Raw genomic sequence first — 12,991 nt, 5'->3', positions numbered from 1 at the left:
AATAATGTTATTTTACCTCGAAGCCCTTCTGCCAAGTCTCTTATAAAGATGTTGAATAGGATTGGGCCCAAGACTGAGCCCTGTGGTACTCCACTAATCACCTCCGTCATTTCGGAGGGGGTGCCGTTCACCACCACCCTTTGGAGCCTACCTCCAAGCCAGCTCCCAACCCATTTCGTCAATGTGTTACCTAATCCTATAGAACTCATCTTGCTCAGTAACCTGCGGTGTGGTACGCTATCGAATGCTTTGCTAAAGTCCAGGTACACGATGTCCAGGGACTCCCCAATATCCAGCTTCCCCGTTACCCAGTCAAAGAAGCTGATCAGGTTGGATTGGCAGGATCTCCCCTTAGTAAATCCATGTTGTCGGGGATCCCGTAGATTCTCCTCATCCAGGATCTTATCTAATTGGTGTTTGATTAGAGTTTCCATTAGTTTGCTCACTATCAATGTTAGACTCACTGGTCTGTAGTTTGCTGTCTCCATCTTTGAGCCTTTCTTGTGGAGTGGAATGACGTTAGCCGTCCTCCAGTCCAACAGGACACTGCCTGTACTAAGGGAGAGGTTGAAGAGCGCGGACCTGCTGATTGGCTCTCCCTGTCGCGAACCATTCCCTAACATCTGCTCCTCTCCCCCCCCCACCCCGCATGTCTACTTCACATTTCTTGCAAATGTTTCCAGGAGGAGGAACCGATTCTCAATGCTGCTGATCCAACTAGAGTTTATTTTGGGGGTAGGGCTTATATTAGGACCTACCCTTAAAATCATGCTAGGGCTTATTTTCGGGGTAGGTCTTCTCATCTCTAGATCATTCATAAATATGTTAAAAAGCCACAGTCCCAGCACAGACCCCTGGGGAAGTCCACTATTTATTCTTCTCCATTGAGAATATTGACCATTTAAACCGACTCTCTGTTTTCTACCTTTCAACCAGTTCTTAATCAGAATGCATTGGGAATTGCTCAGATTTCCAGGTGATTTAAATGGAGAGTTTTCTCATGAGTGTGGAGACGTTTGTGCTTTTTAGTTCGCTTACAAGGCTCCCCCCAGTGTTGGTAGCAGTAAAGACAAAGAAGTGGAATGAGCTGTTGATCCAACCAGTGTAGGTGTCGATGCTGGAGTAGATCGAGGCTGAGTATCGGGCTTGGAGTCTCTAGCCATGCTCAATGTCCCTGATGTTGTGCCAAAAAGTTTTTCAAATTGCAATTTTCTGGCTCTAAGCAAACTCTTCTGCATATGAGAGCAGAGTGTGCAAGAAATATCCCAATGGTCAGGACTTAGGTACTGTATCCACCAGTTGTGCATGTCTGTACCTGAAATGGTCCTATTGCATTGAGTGTACTGTATGCTGCCGCTAGGTGCCTTGAACATCACTGGAAAAACTGCCGACCCAAAGTCAAAGAGCTCAACGGCCTGGGGAGATCGAGTAGAACTCAGGCAGAAAATGAATCAACATTCCTGGATAGGAAATAGGCTGAAAAGAGCCTAAAAGCCAAAAACCTGAAAATTAGCCAAAAAATGAGGGAATATAAATAAAACAAATTATTATGACAAAACAGAAGAAAAAAAGCAAAGGAATGGCACCCCCCAAAAATTTTTTTGCTCTTCCTCTGATATCACTTCCTGGATCCGCGCCTAGGAAGTGACATCAGAGGAAGAGCTGACACTGGCATGACAGCAGCGGATTTGCTTATCATGCCAGGAATGTTACAGAGGTATGGGAGAAGGGAAGCAGCGTGCACGCGGCAAGAGGGAGCGGGGAAGGAGTGTGTGGCAGTGGGGGGTGGAGAAGAGGGAGGGAGAGGGGCGCCAACCCCTCCCCCCGGGCGCCTCTCCCCTTCGCTGCACCACTGTTCACTTGCTCTCATTCACATAATTAAACTTTAGTTTTCACCTTCAGCTAAAACCAGGTAATAGATGAGCTGAAACTGTTTCAACAGAAACTGAAAATAAACCTTTTTAATTGACCTCTAGTTTAGGATCTCCATTCAATGCATGCCATTTATTGCTGAGTCACTCTTTTAACTCCTCTGTCTGTTGGATCAAGACTCTCTATTACATATTTGAAAAGGAATTTCTTTAAAGCCAATTAATGAAATATATTGCTGTGCTTGTACAAACCTTGTTTCATTGTCTTTATGGCCACTGGATAGGTTCCCTTCCACATTCCTTCCCACACCTCTCCAAAGTAGCCTTCCCCCAGCTTCCTCCTGGGCTGGAAGTCTGATCTAGGCTGTTCCCATGCATCTGTGCTGAGGAGCTCCTGCAGTAACACACATCCATGTTAGGACAGGGGACTCACATTTCATTCTGCAAATCAGAGTGCAGCCACCCCTCCCTGCTCACCTAGGGCAGCCTCTTGCTATATGCTCAGGGCTTCTACATCTCAGAATTGACAACAGACATGCAAATCTCTCAGGAATGTGACCTCCAGAACCACACACCCGGCTGCCCTAGGTATGTTACACTGTCCTTCAATAGAGATAATAACATTAGGATATAGGAAAGAAAATCATTTTGCTCTAATATCAAATTAATTCATTTGTTTTATGCACATATATGAGACATTGTGTAGGATGGTGGGGAGCTAAGTATGAGGAAGGGGATGATTTCCACTGCATTGCGCGGATGGTTTCATCAACTTGTAGCACTGACAATATGGGGAGAAATGCTTATAAATCTGTGATGATTCTTAACTCAAATAATACTAATTATCTCAGCTATTCAAATATTAAATAAATATTAGATTATTAGTGAAGCTTTCAGACCAAATACCCTTTGATTTAGTGATGTCACCAAACCGAGGTACTCTCAGGAACCATCATTATCTTCACTGTCCCTGGACCAACCAGATATGACAAATACTAATATTATAGTTCATGATATGAAAAACCACTTATCTGAATGTTGTTGAGTGGACTGCATGGTTGGCTGGATAAAAAAGTTGAAAGTATCCTCGGAGAATTAAAGTGCAGTGCAGAAACTAGTGCTTAAATACTATTAAAAATGTGCCTGACCCCCCGACTCGAGTTTCGACTCTTCATCAGGAGGGGTATCTGTTAAAAGGCAAAAACTATTGTTAAATATTGTATATTAAATATCAAACCACTAAATCGTTATCACCTCTTAATATGTTATTATAATTCTTTAAAGCTCTACTAGAACTAAACTCAAACCTGTTATAGGCATTCTATATCGAGGCGGTACCGGAGTGAGGACAAGCTAACTGAAAAGCTCAAAACATATCTTTTATGCCACTCTAGTCCGGAAGTCATCGTTCATGGCTCATGTATCCTAGAAGTAAAAATACAGATAATCATACAGTGTGTGTGATGCCCTATACCACCAATAGTAATGCAATTAAAAAAATAATCAAAAAATACTGGCATATAGTTCAAGGCCATTCTGCCTTAACAGAAATACCTAAGTTTGCTTTTTCCAGGGCTCCGAATTTGGGTGAGAAACTAAAATATAGGAGGAGGCACCATAGCACTGGAAGGTTGCCCCCTCACCAGCCATGTGGCTACTGCCGGCTGTGTTGTTATGTTTTACAACAGTCTTTTGTCGATATCATTTCTATTAACAGAAAGTACGAGTTATACACTGGCACGAATTGTGAATCTTACGGGGTGGTATATTGTGTAATATGCCCTTGTGGTTTGATCTATGTTGGGCAAACTAGTAGACAGATCAAAATTCGGATAACGAAACATCTTAGCAACATTCGTAGAGGTAGAGTCTCCGCCCCCCTTGTAGCTCATTGGTTACAAGAGTCACACCCCTTGGAAGCTTTCCGATATACTGTTTTACTTCATATTAAACATCCGGTGGGGGACTTAACTAAATGTTTATTACAAAAAGAACAACGTTTCATTTATAATTGGAACACCTTGTCCCCACACGGTTTGAATTCTGAAATAGAATGGTTAAATATATAAAATTGAATCCTCAGTTTTCGTCACTTCCGGACTAGATTGACATAAAAGATATGTTTTGAGCTTTTCAGTTAGCTTGTCCTCACTCCGGTACCGCCTCGATATAGAATGCCTATAACAGGTTTGAGTTTAGTTCTAGTAGAGCTTTAAAGAATTATAATAACATATTAAGAGGTGATAACGGTTTAGTGGTTTGATATTTAATATACAATATTTAACAATAGTTTTTGCCTTTTAACAGATACCCCTCCTGATGAAGAGTCGAAACTCGAGTCGGGGGGTCAGGCACATTTTTAATAGTATTTAAGCACTAGTTTCTGCACTGCACTTTAATTCTCCGAGGATACTTTCAACTTTTTTATCCAGCCAACCATGCAGTCCACTCAACAACATTCAGATAAGTGGTTTTTCATATCATGAACTATAATATTAGTATTTGTCATATCTGGTTGGTCCAGGGACAGTGAAGATAATGATGGTTCCTGAGAGTACCTCGGTTTGGTGACATCACTAAATCAAAGGGTATTTGGTCTGAAAGCTTCACTAATAATCTAATATTTATTTAATATTTGAATAGCTGTGATAATTAGTATTATTTCATCAACTTGTATACCAGTACTCCCAAGTCTCTTTCCTGGGGGGTCTCTCCAAGGGATCATAGTCATTCGCGCGTGAGAACATTGCAGCGCTGACAATTTGGCACAAGACACCAGCGCACTGCCTATAAAGTGACTTTTAAAGAGCTCTGACGCGGGGTGTGAGTGGGGAACCCCCCCCAGTTTACTTCATACTCTTCGCGCTGCTGTTGGGGGGGTGTTGGAGGGGTTGGAACCCTCCATTATAGAGCAAACTTAACTTTTTCCCAATTTTTTAGGAAAAAGTTACGTTTTCTCTACACCCCCCCCCCCACCAATGGCAGCGCGAGCAGTCTAAAGTTCCCCCCACAACCCCCATCGGAGCTCTTTAAAAGTCACTTTTTAGGCGGCGCGCTGGTGTCTTGTGCCGAATTGTCGGCGCTGCAATGTTGGCGCGCTGAAGTCTCACGCACTTTTGTCCCGTCACCCTCTCCAAGTACCACACCAGACATCCTGTATTCGTGTATAAGATTTTTATTACCGACAAGCATCATCTTACACTTATCCACATTAAACCTCATTTGCCATGTCGCGGCCCATTTCTCGAGTGTGTTTATGTCCCATTGCAGGTCTCCTGCATCTTTACTACCCTGAATAACTTTGTATTGTCTGCAAATTTAATCACCTCACTCGTCGTACCAATTTCCAGGTTGTTTATAAATATGTTGAAGAGCACGGGCCCAAGCACCGAACCCTGCAGCATTCCACTAGTGATGCTTGTCCAGTCCAAGTATTGTCCATTTAACTCCACTCTCTGGTTCCTATCCGCCAGCCAGTTTTTAATCCATGTGAATATTTCACCCTCAATTCCATGGCTCGCAATTTTTCAAAGTAGTTGTTCATGCGGAACCTTTTTGAACGCCTTCTTATTTGAAAAGAAAACAAGTCAAGGCAGTATACAGTCTGAAATGACGGGGCTGGGGGGGGCTAAATTTGGTGGTTTTCCCTGTGTCACCAATAGTGCACACTCTTTGTGAAGACTGCTCACTCTTTTGGGAAGAGTGCACACTCTGTTTCAATTCTGTATGCATGTGTGAACTATTGAATGAGAAGACATTATTTTTCAATAAGATAATGAAGTAGTAGAGTCTCTAGTTCCATCTACATCCTGAGCAGGAACACATAGTAACTAATAGACCCCATAGGAAGTGTCTGAGAGAAGCTTAACCCTATAGGCCCATGTCCTATCTTGGAATATCTTGTTCATGAGATATTCAGCATCTCATTGACACTAGTTCTGAAGTTAGTACACACTGAAGGAAGAAGGCTATCTAATGCTAGCTGGAAATCAGTAGCAGCAGCCAATGGCTTGCAGAAGTCTAGAAACAGATACTGTTTGGACCAAAAGGAGGAAACTCATGATCTAATAGTGTAAAATGTTCTGAAGGATGGGTTCCACCAAAATTTCACACTAGCTGATAATGCATCAACCATGAAAGTAATTAGCTACACTGTTTGATCTCTTGCCCTTTGATAGTAGAATTCATCTCATGTCTATTCCAGAAGGCCTGTTGAATGCCAAGGTCCTGCTGAAAGTTTCTGAAGGAAGATTGGTCATGTGACTTTTAAATGCGAGTTAAAAACTGTTAAAGTCAGAACCAAGGGCTAGAATAGCCAAAGTGCTAGAATCAGACTATGATCAAAGTTCTGTTTCCAGGATGGAGTGTCCATTGTATTGGGTGGGGCCTGAGACATCTGAGCCAATCAGGGCCTTAGGCCCCTGCCGATCATCGTCGAGGGAGGAGGAGCAGGAGGTTTTTTCAGTACCTCCTGCTCCCAATTTTTAAGGTATTGGGCAGGGGGTCCTGGAGGGTGAGTGGGCGCCTTCATGGCAGGAGGAAGCAGGCATCCCTCCTACCGTTTTTCTTTTGGGGGGAGGAGGGAGTGGGTGCTTTTTTTGGAGTGGGGGTGGGGGGAGGGAGTTTCTTAATGGCAGGAGGGAGTGAGCATCTCTCCTGCCAATTTGCCTTGGGCCGGGGGAAGGTGGGTAGCAGTTCAGGGTGCTGGCGTAGGGTGGGAGGGCATGGTGCAGGGGGCTTTTTTTATGGGACAGGTTGTGTTTAACACAGCATGACATCTGTGCCATTAAAAACAAAACCAAACCAGAAGCCCTAACAGAAATAACAGGAGTTTTCTTTCCTGTCACTGCTGTTAGGGCTTTGCGCAGGTGTCAATTGCTCACTGAGTGATTGAATTGGTCGTGTTTGCATGTAAATGATTTGCACCTCCGTGCAAATCATTTGCATGCAAACTTGTTTGTGCATCGATTGCTGTTGGGAAATCAGCCAACGAATCGGTCAACAGTTGTGCTGCCCGATTTTTGATTTGAATCGATTCGCCGATTCGAATCAGGTGAATCGATTCGATTAAAAAAAAAATTTGGTCTCCCGATTTGATGACCAACCCTCCCCATTTGATGACCAACCATCCTAAAGCAGGGATGCCTTCCTAAAGCAGGAGTGGCAGCGCTGCCTCTTGCTGGCCATCCGCTGCCACTCCTGCTTGAGGGGGAAGGGACAGTCAGAAAAGCCTGCATATTCCCCCAGGTTCCCTGCTCTTACCTTAAGCTAATATGGCAGCCTGCAGGATCGCCGGTGCTGTAGCGATCCCTGCAGCTGCTGTCATCCCCTGCAGCACGTTCTCTCTGCTACGGTCCTGCCCCTCCTCTGACGTGGCATAGGGAGCATGCCACTGAGGACGACGACAGTTGCAGGGAGCGCTATAGCACCGGCGATCCTGCAGACTACTGTATTAGCTTAAGGTAAAAGCGGGGAAGCTGGGGGAACATGCAGGCTTGTGGGGGGGGGGCAGTCCATCGGGGGGCCCTGATGTAGAAGTACATGGGAGGAAAGGGGGGTTCAAAGAGACGTGCATATACTGGAATGGGGGGAGGGAGGGGGAAGAAATAATGGTTCTAAAAACAGAGGAGAGGGAGAGAGATGGACAATGGGATTTAAGGAGGGAAGGAACAGAAAGGGAGAGAAGTTGGACACAAGGGATGGTGTGGGAATAGAGATACTAGATAGGAGGGTATGGGAAGAGAAAGTGAGAGCTGGTGGATCCTGGGGTGGTGGGGAAGGAGGGAGAGATGCTGGATGAAAGTGTAGTTGAGTAAAGGAGAGATGGTGGATCTGGGGATTGTGGGGGGTCTATCACTGCATCTGTGGGGGGATGGAGATGAAAAAAAAGGGAAAGATGCCAGACCTCCGGGAGAGGGAAGGGAACCAGGAGAGGACAGAGATGGAAGATGGATGGTTAGCACCGAGAAAGAAGGAGACCCTGGCAAACGAGTTATCAGAAGACAACCAGAGCCTGGGACCAACATGATTTGAAAAATGACCAGACAACAAAAGGTAGAAAAATAATTTTATTTTCTGTTTTGTGATTACAATATGTCAGATTGAAATGTGTATCCTTCCAGAGCTGGTGTTAGACTGCGAACGTGAGCTAGGATTTAACAGAGAGAAAAAGTCTTTTTTGTTTGTTTATTTTGTTTACACCACAGCGTCAGTGTGAGTAGGAGAGGGCAAAGGGGGTGAAGAGGCTATAAAATAAACCCACCAGGATGTTTGATAAAAAAAACAACACCCAATCGGGCAGGAAAATCGAATCGAAAAATCGATTCAATAGGCTGAATCGAATCAAAAATTTTTTTTTCTGAATCAGGCAGCACTAGTCAACAGCGATCCAGTCAGTAATACCAACTGACTTTTGTGCAGGGTCACAAGGAGCAGCACTGGGATTTGATCCCACAACCTCTAGGTGCAGAGGCAGCATCTCAATCTGTGAGCCACAGCCCTTCCTCAAGCAGAGATATTATAGGGTTTCAATACAATACAATATTTATTCTTATATTCTGCAGAATAACTCATGCATATGAAGAATTTAAAAGACATATACAGTACAAATCTAGCAGATCAAATGATACAGCGAAAGAGCCATAGTGTCTGTGTGTCCTCAGCTGTAACAATTTGGAATAAAGATGTTAAAAGGCAAATTCTTATAACAAACTGCTAAAGATGTGTTCCCATGTCCACATACTGAAAAACACACACATTTTAGATAAACACTTGATCTGACCATAGGTTACTTTTGGATTTCCATGTCAAAAATGCTGCCACTCCAGTTGGTCTCCATATTGCTGCAGTCACTTTCTCTCAAATGATGGAGGTAGTGGTGAATGAAAACATATTTAAAATTCTATTTTTGACTTTAGTAGTATTCTGGTATTTTCATCTAGCTTCAAGGAATATTTGCACTGACTTGGAAATGTTTTCAGCCAGTTATGAGAACAGAGGTTGAATTCTCATATGTTGCTGGAAAAAAGTTTACTTTCCTCCCCCCCCCCCTCTTCCCCAACACACAAAGAAGGGAAGTAAAGTTGAATGGGAAAGCTAAAAGGTAGATTAACACTGAGGGAGAATGGATGAGTACAGGTTTTTGGGGGAGGACACAGGGGAATGAATAGACATATGTGGGAAATCTGAAAAGGTGCCAATTTTATAAAGCTAGAGGATAACACCAATATATCACTGAAGTAAAATATACAATCTTAAACATGTGCTAGGCTGTCACTATGGCTGCGGAATTTACAAAAGAATGCAAAGGGAAGTGTTCAAAAGGATAAGGGATTCCTCCTCCCATTCTCTACTTCGTGCTTTCTCTCCTTCTTCCCTTTCTTCTCTTCTTATATCCAGAAACTTCAGAGGTCACATCCCATGGCACCTAGAGGCCACTTACTTCCCTACATTGGCGTTCTTTGACCCTTTCTACTTCCTCCTGCCAGCTTTCTAATAGTTTCTCATTGGCTCTGGTCCACCATTTCTTTGGGGACCCTGCTCTCAGCACTTCCAGTAGGGATCCTCTGGGCAATGGTTACTTTCTCTCAGGTTTCTGTTGCCAGGGATGGGAAAGTGCTTAAGTTTTCACTGTAATTGGGCTGCCATGGTTCTGCCTGCCTGCTCTCTGTCTGTGCATATGTAAACAAACATATATGGACTGAAAGAGGGATAAAGCTACTTCAAGTTTCAAGTTTAATAGTTTTTTGATTAATCGCTTAATCGTATTTCTAAGCGATGAACATGTTAAAATTACAATATTTGGGAGACAATACAATACATAACTATATATAACGTCCTAGGGGACTAATGGACTAACTTAACAAACTCATAAACACAAGGAAAGGAGGGAGGTGAAATACAAAATCATTAAAGAAAAGCAGGACAATCAAGGAAAAATACAAAAAGGGAAGCAAATAAAAAGCCATAGTATAATACAGTAAAAAATATAATTCAACCTGCCAACTACTTAGTTAATTATCAAAGGCATCTCTAAAGAGAAAAGTTTTTAAATTACTTTTGAATTTCTCCAGATTGCGCTCTTCCCTTAAGTAAATGGGAAGGGAGTTCCAAGTTTGAGGTGCGGTAACATAAAAAATAAGTTGCTGTCTTGTATTAATAACCTTAAGAGATGGAATTGTCAATAAATTCTGTTCATTGGATCTCAATGTTCTATTTGGAGAATAAGGAATTAATAGTTTATAAATGAATGCTGGAGTTTTATAAAAGAGGGATTTGAAAGTGAGTATACATAATTTGTATGTTATCCGGTAAGTAACAGGAAGCCAGTGCACATTCTTAAGAAGGGGAGTTACATGATCAAACTTCCTAGTTTTTGTTATAAGTTTAATGGAAGCATTTTGAATGATTTGTAGACGTTTTATTTCATTCAGAGAAATTTCCTTAAAAAGAGCGTTACAATAATCAATTTTAGAGATCACCAAAGAGTGAATAAGAATATTAAGGGATTTTGAACATAGAAATTGTGAAAGTGAACGAATTTTACGTAGCCTATAAACACACCTATAAAATGATGATATTTCCATCCCAGACATGGCAATAAGAGTATTTATTTATTTAAAACGCTTATAGCCCACCGAAAACCTAAGCGGAATGGGACTACTTTGATTTATAAAATACTGTATAACAGTATGCACAGTTGGATACATGGAATTATTTTAATGCTCTCCATAATTAGCCACATCATTTGCCGTTCCTGCTCCCACAATCTGGAACTCCTTACGCAACCCATATAAGGGAAGAAAGCAATGTAGACAAATTCAAAGGAAGTTTAAAATGCTTCCTCGTCAAAGATGCTTATGAAAGCTGATCCCGGCCTCTGATCGCACTGATGTATTTGAACGCTGATTTCTCCCCTTACTCCTTCTGTTTTTACCTTCTTTGTATGCTATTCTTTTAATTATTGTAGTTCTCCCCACTTTCCTCTTGTTTTATTGTATGTTATGTCTGTATTGTTTTTAATTAGACTCTTGATCGTTTCCCCCTTTTTTTATTTTTTATTTTTTTACTGTAAAATGCTTAGTAGTTAGGATTGGCGTTTTATCAAAATTTTAATAAACTTGGAAATTTTCATGGGGTTCCTGAATTATTATATATCTCCTGCCTTAACCACAGTGACAATTTCTCATAGGCAGTATATGGGCCTAATGTCACAGCAACCAGCAAAAGACAGCCACTGTACCCCTAGCCATGCCTGTTCGCCAACACCACTGCCATTCCACCCACTAGATTCATACATACCTGCCTGACACATGGATATAGCACTGGACTTTTGATATGCTTCCAGTTCATCTTGTAGAAGGTGAGCAGATCCTGAAGACTAGAGAAAGACCTGTTCTTTTGGATATAAAACTTGCCGTTGTCTGTTTTCTTGATGCAGAAATGTATAACTCTGTTCTGAATGCGAACTGCACAGAGAATCAAAATAAATCATTCCTAATGAACATTAGCACTCTACTGGAACAATGATATAATAATGTTTTACTCAAGGTCTGACCACAGTTATAACTGCTTTCATTTTTATGAAGAGTATCCCAGTATTATCAAGTGAAAATGCTGCAAAGTGAAGAGATTCATGTCACAGGAACTTAGATAAGTTCCCTAATATCTGCATTGGTAGAGTGTGTGAAAATTCTAGAAGAAGTTCTTCAGAGATTCTTGGATTGCAAATCTGGAATCACTTTTCAAGTGTAGATCGCGTTGAAAAATCTTGAACACTTTCTCCAGCAGCATTTTCTGGACTGTAGAATTTAAAATTAGCAAAAGGACATCTCCCTTTCTCTTTATTCTGGAAGAGCTTTTCAGTAATAATTGTCAGCTTTGAGGATCCTATTGGTTTCTACAGTAGTACAGTGAAACAGCTGAAAGCCCCAAAGAGAGATGCAATAAGAGGAAAAACATGATGGAATGTTTTAATAAATATATTAGAGTCAGAAAATGTAAGTGAGACTATGGCAAAACAAACTGTCCATCTTGATAGAGCTACAGCTGGTCAGTTGTTGGGATGGCTGGTTCTTTGAGCAGTGCTTTAGCACTGTTTTTTTGAAATGAGTTTTCTGAGATGTTCATTTTGAATGCTGGAGACAAAGGTTTGATGTATCATGAAAATATGTTCAATGCCATTTACCCAGATAAACTGACCAGACTAAAAATTGCCCACCCCTGCCTGGCTAAAAGTACATGTGAATTCCAAAGTGTACAACATATGCTTATACTGTCAGCTTGTTGTACCTAATTCATGTAACTTTTGATACACACTGCATTATAGCTTTATTCATTTTTTTAGATTCTATGATTTATTTAAACAATGTACATTCTGTAGAGTCCTTTCCCACTCTATATGAAGTTGGATGTGTGTTCATGAATTCACGTTTGCTTCCATCAACCAATGGATGGTTTTCATTTTGTTATATGCCTGCTGTCCTTGAACTTATGTTAAGTTCAGCCTTTTAATTCATTGTTATGTGCTGGGTTGTTTTTTTTTTTTTTTTTAAATAGATTGCTATGGACCTCTGATATAGGCAGTTTAGCCTAAACACGACCTGTATTGGGTCCCTGTTCCAACTACTGCTATTTGCCTATGAGTTTGAATTTATTAAGGTCCCCTTTTATTAAGCTGCATTAAGATTTTTTATTGCCGGCCGCTGCGGTTAAAGCTCTAACACTCATAGGAAATCTATGAGTGTTGGAGCTTTTATTGCAGCGGCCAGTGATAAAAAACCCTAATGCAGTTTGGTCAAAGGGGGCTTACTTTTTTTTTTTTTTTTTGCCAGCTTGACTACCTGGTCATCTCTGCTCTTGTTTTCCTTTAATATTTGGTGCAGAGCTTTTTCTTCATTTTTTGTGTCCCTCAGTTTACAGTTCACTGTTCTAACCTTAAGGTTCCTCTGAGCCGATTGCTGCTTTGTTCAGAATGGCCATAATACCTGCAGCCGACATACAGCCTGATTTTCCATTCCAGTTTCACTTTCAGGGAAGAGGAAAGGGCAACAATCACTGGGATATTAAAAAGGGGTCATGCCTTAATCCTCTTAGTGGTCAGCCTCAATCAGAGCACCTTT

General features: G+C 41.6%; 1 protein-coding gene across 1 annotated transcript in view; it reads right to left on the bottom strand.

Annotated features, from left to right (window-relative positions):
• SRMS (src-related kinase lacking C-terminal regulatory tyrosine and N-terminal myristylation sites) overlaps positions 1-12,991 on the bottom strand; it is a 45,897-nt gene that overhangs the window by 10,334 nt on the left and 22,572 nt on the right. The window contains exons 3-4 of the mRNA XM_033914927.1: positions 11,172-11,338; positions 2,124-2,265 (exon numbers count right to left, since the gene is read on the bottom strand). Coding sequence (XP_033770818.1) covers positions 2,124-2,265; positions 11,172-11,338 — 309 coding nt within the window. The remainder of the gene's footprint in view (positions 1-2,123; positions 2,266-11,171; positions 11,339-12,991) is intronic.

The sequence above is a fragment of the Geotrypetes seraphini genome, chromosome 11 (assembly GCF_902459505.1).
Source record: "Geotrypetes seraphini chromosome 11, aGeoSer1.1, whole genome shotgun sequence".
Taxonomy (NCBI): Eukaryota; Metazoa; Chordata; class Amphibia; order Gymnophiona; family Dermophiidae; genus Geotrypetes; species Geotrypetes seraphini.
This window is presented reverse-complemented; position numbering and strand designations above follow the sequence as displayed.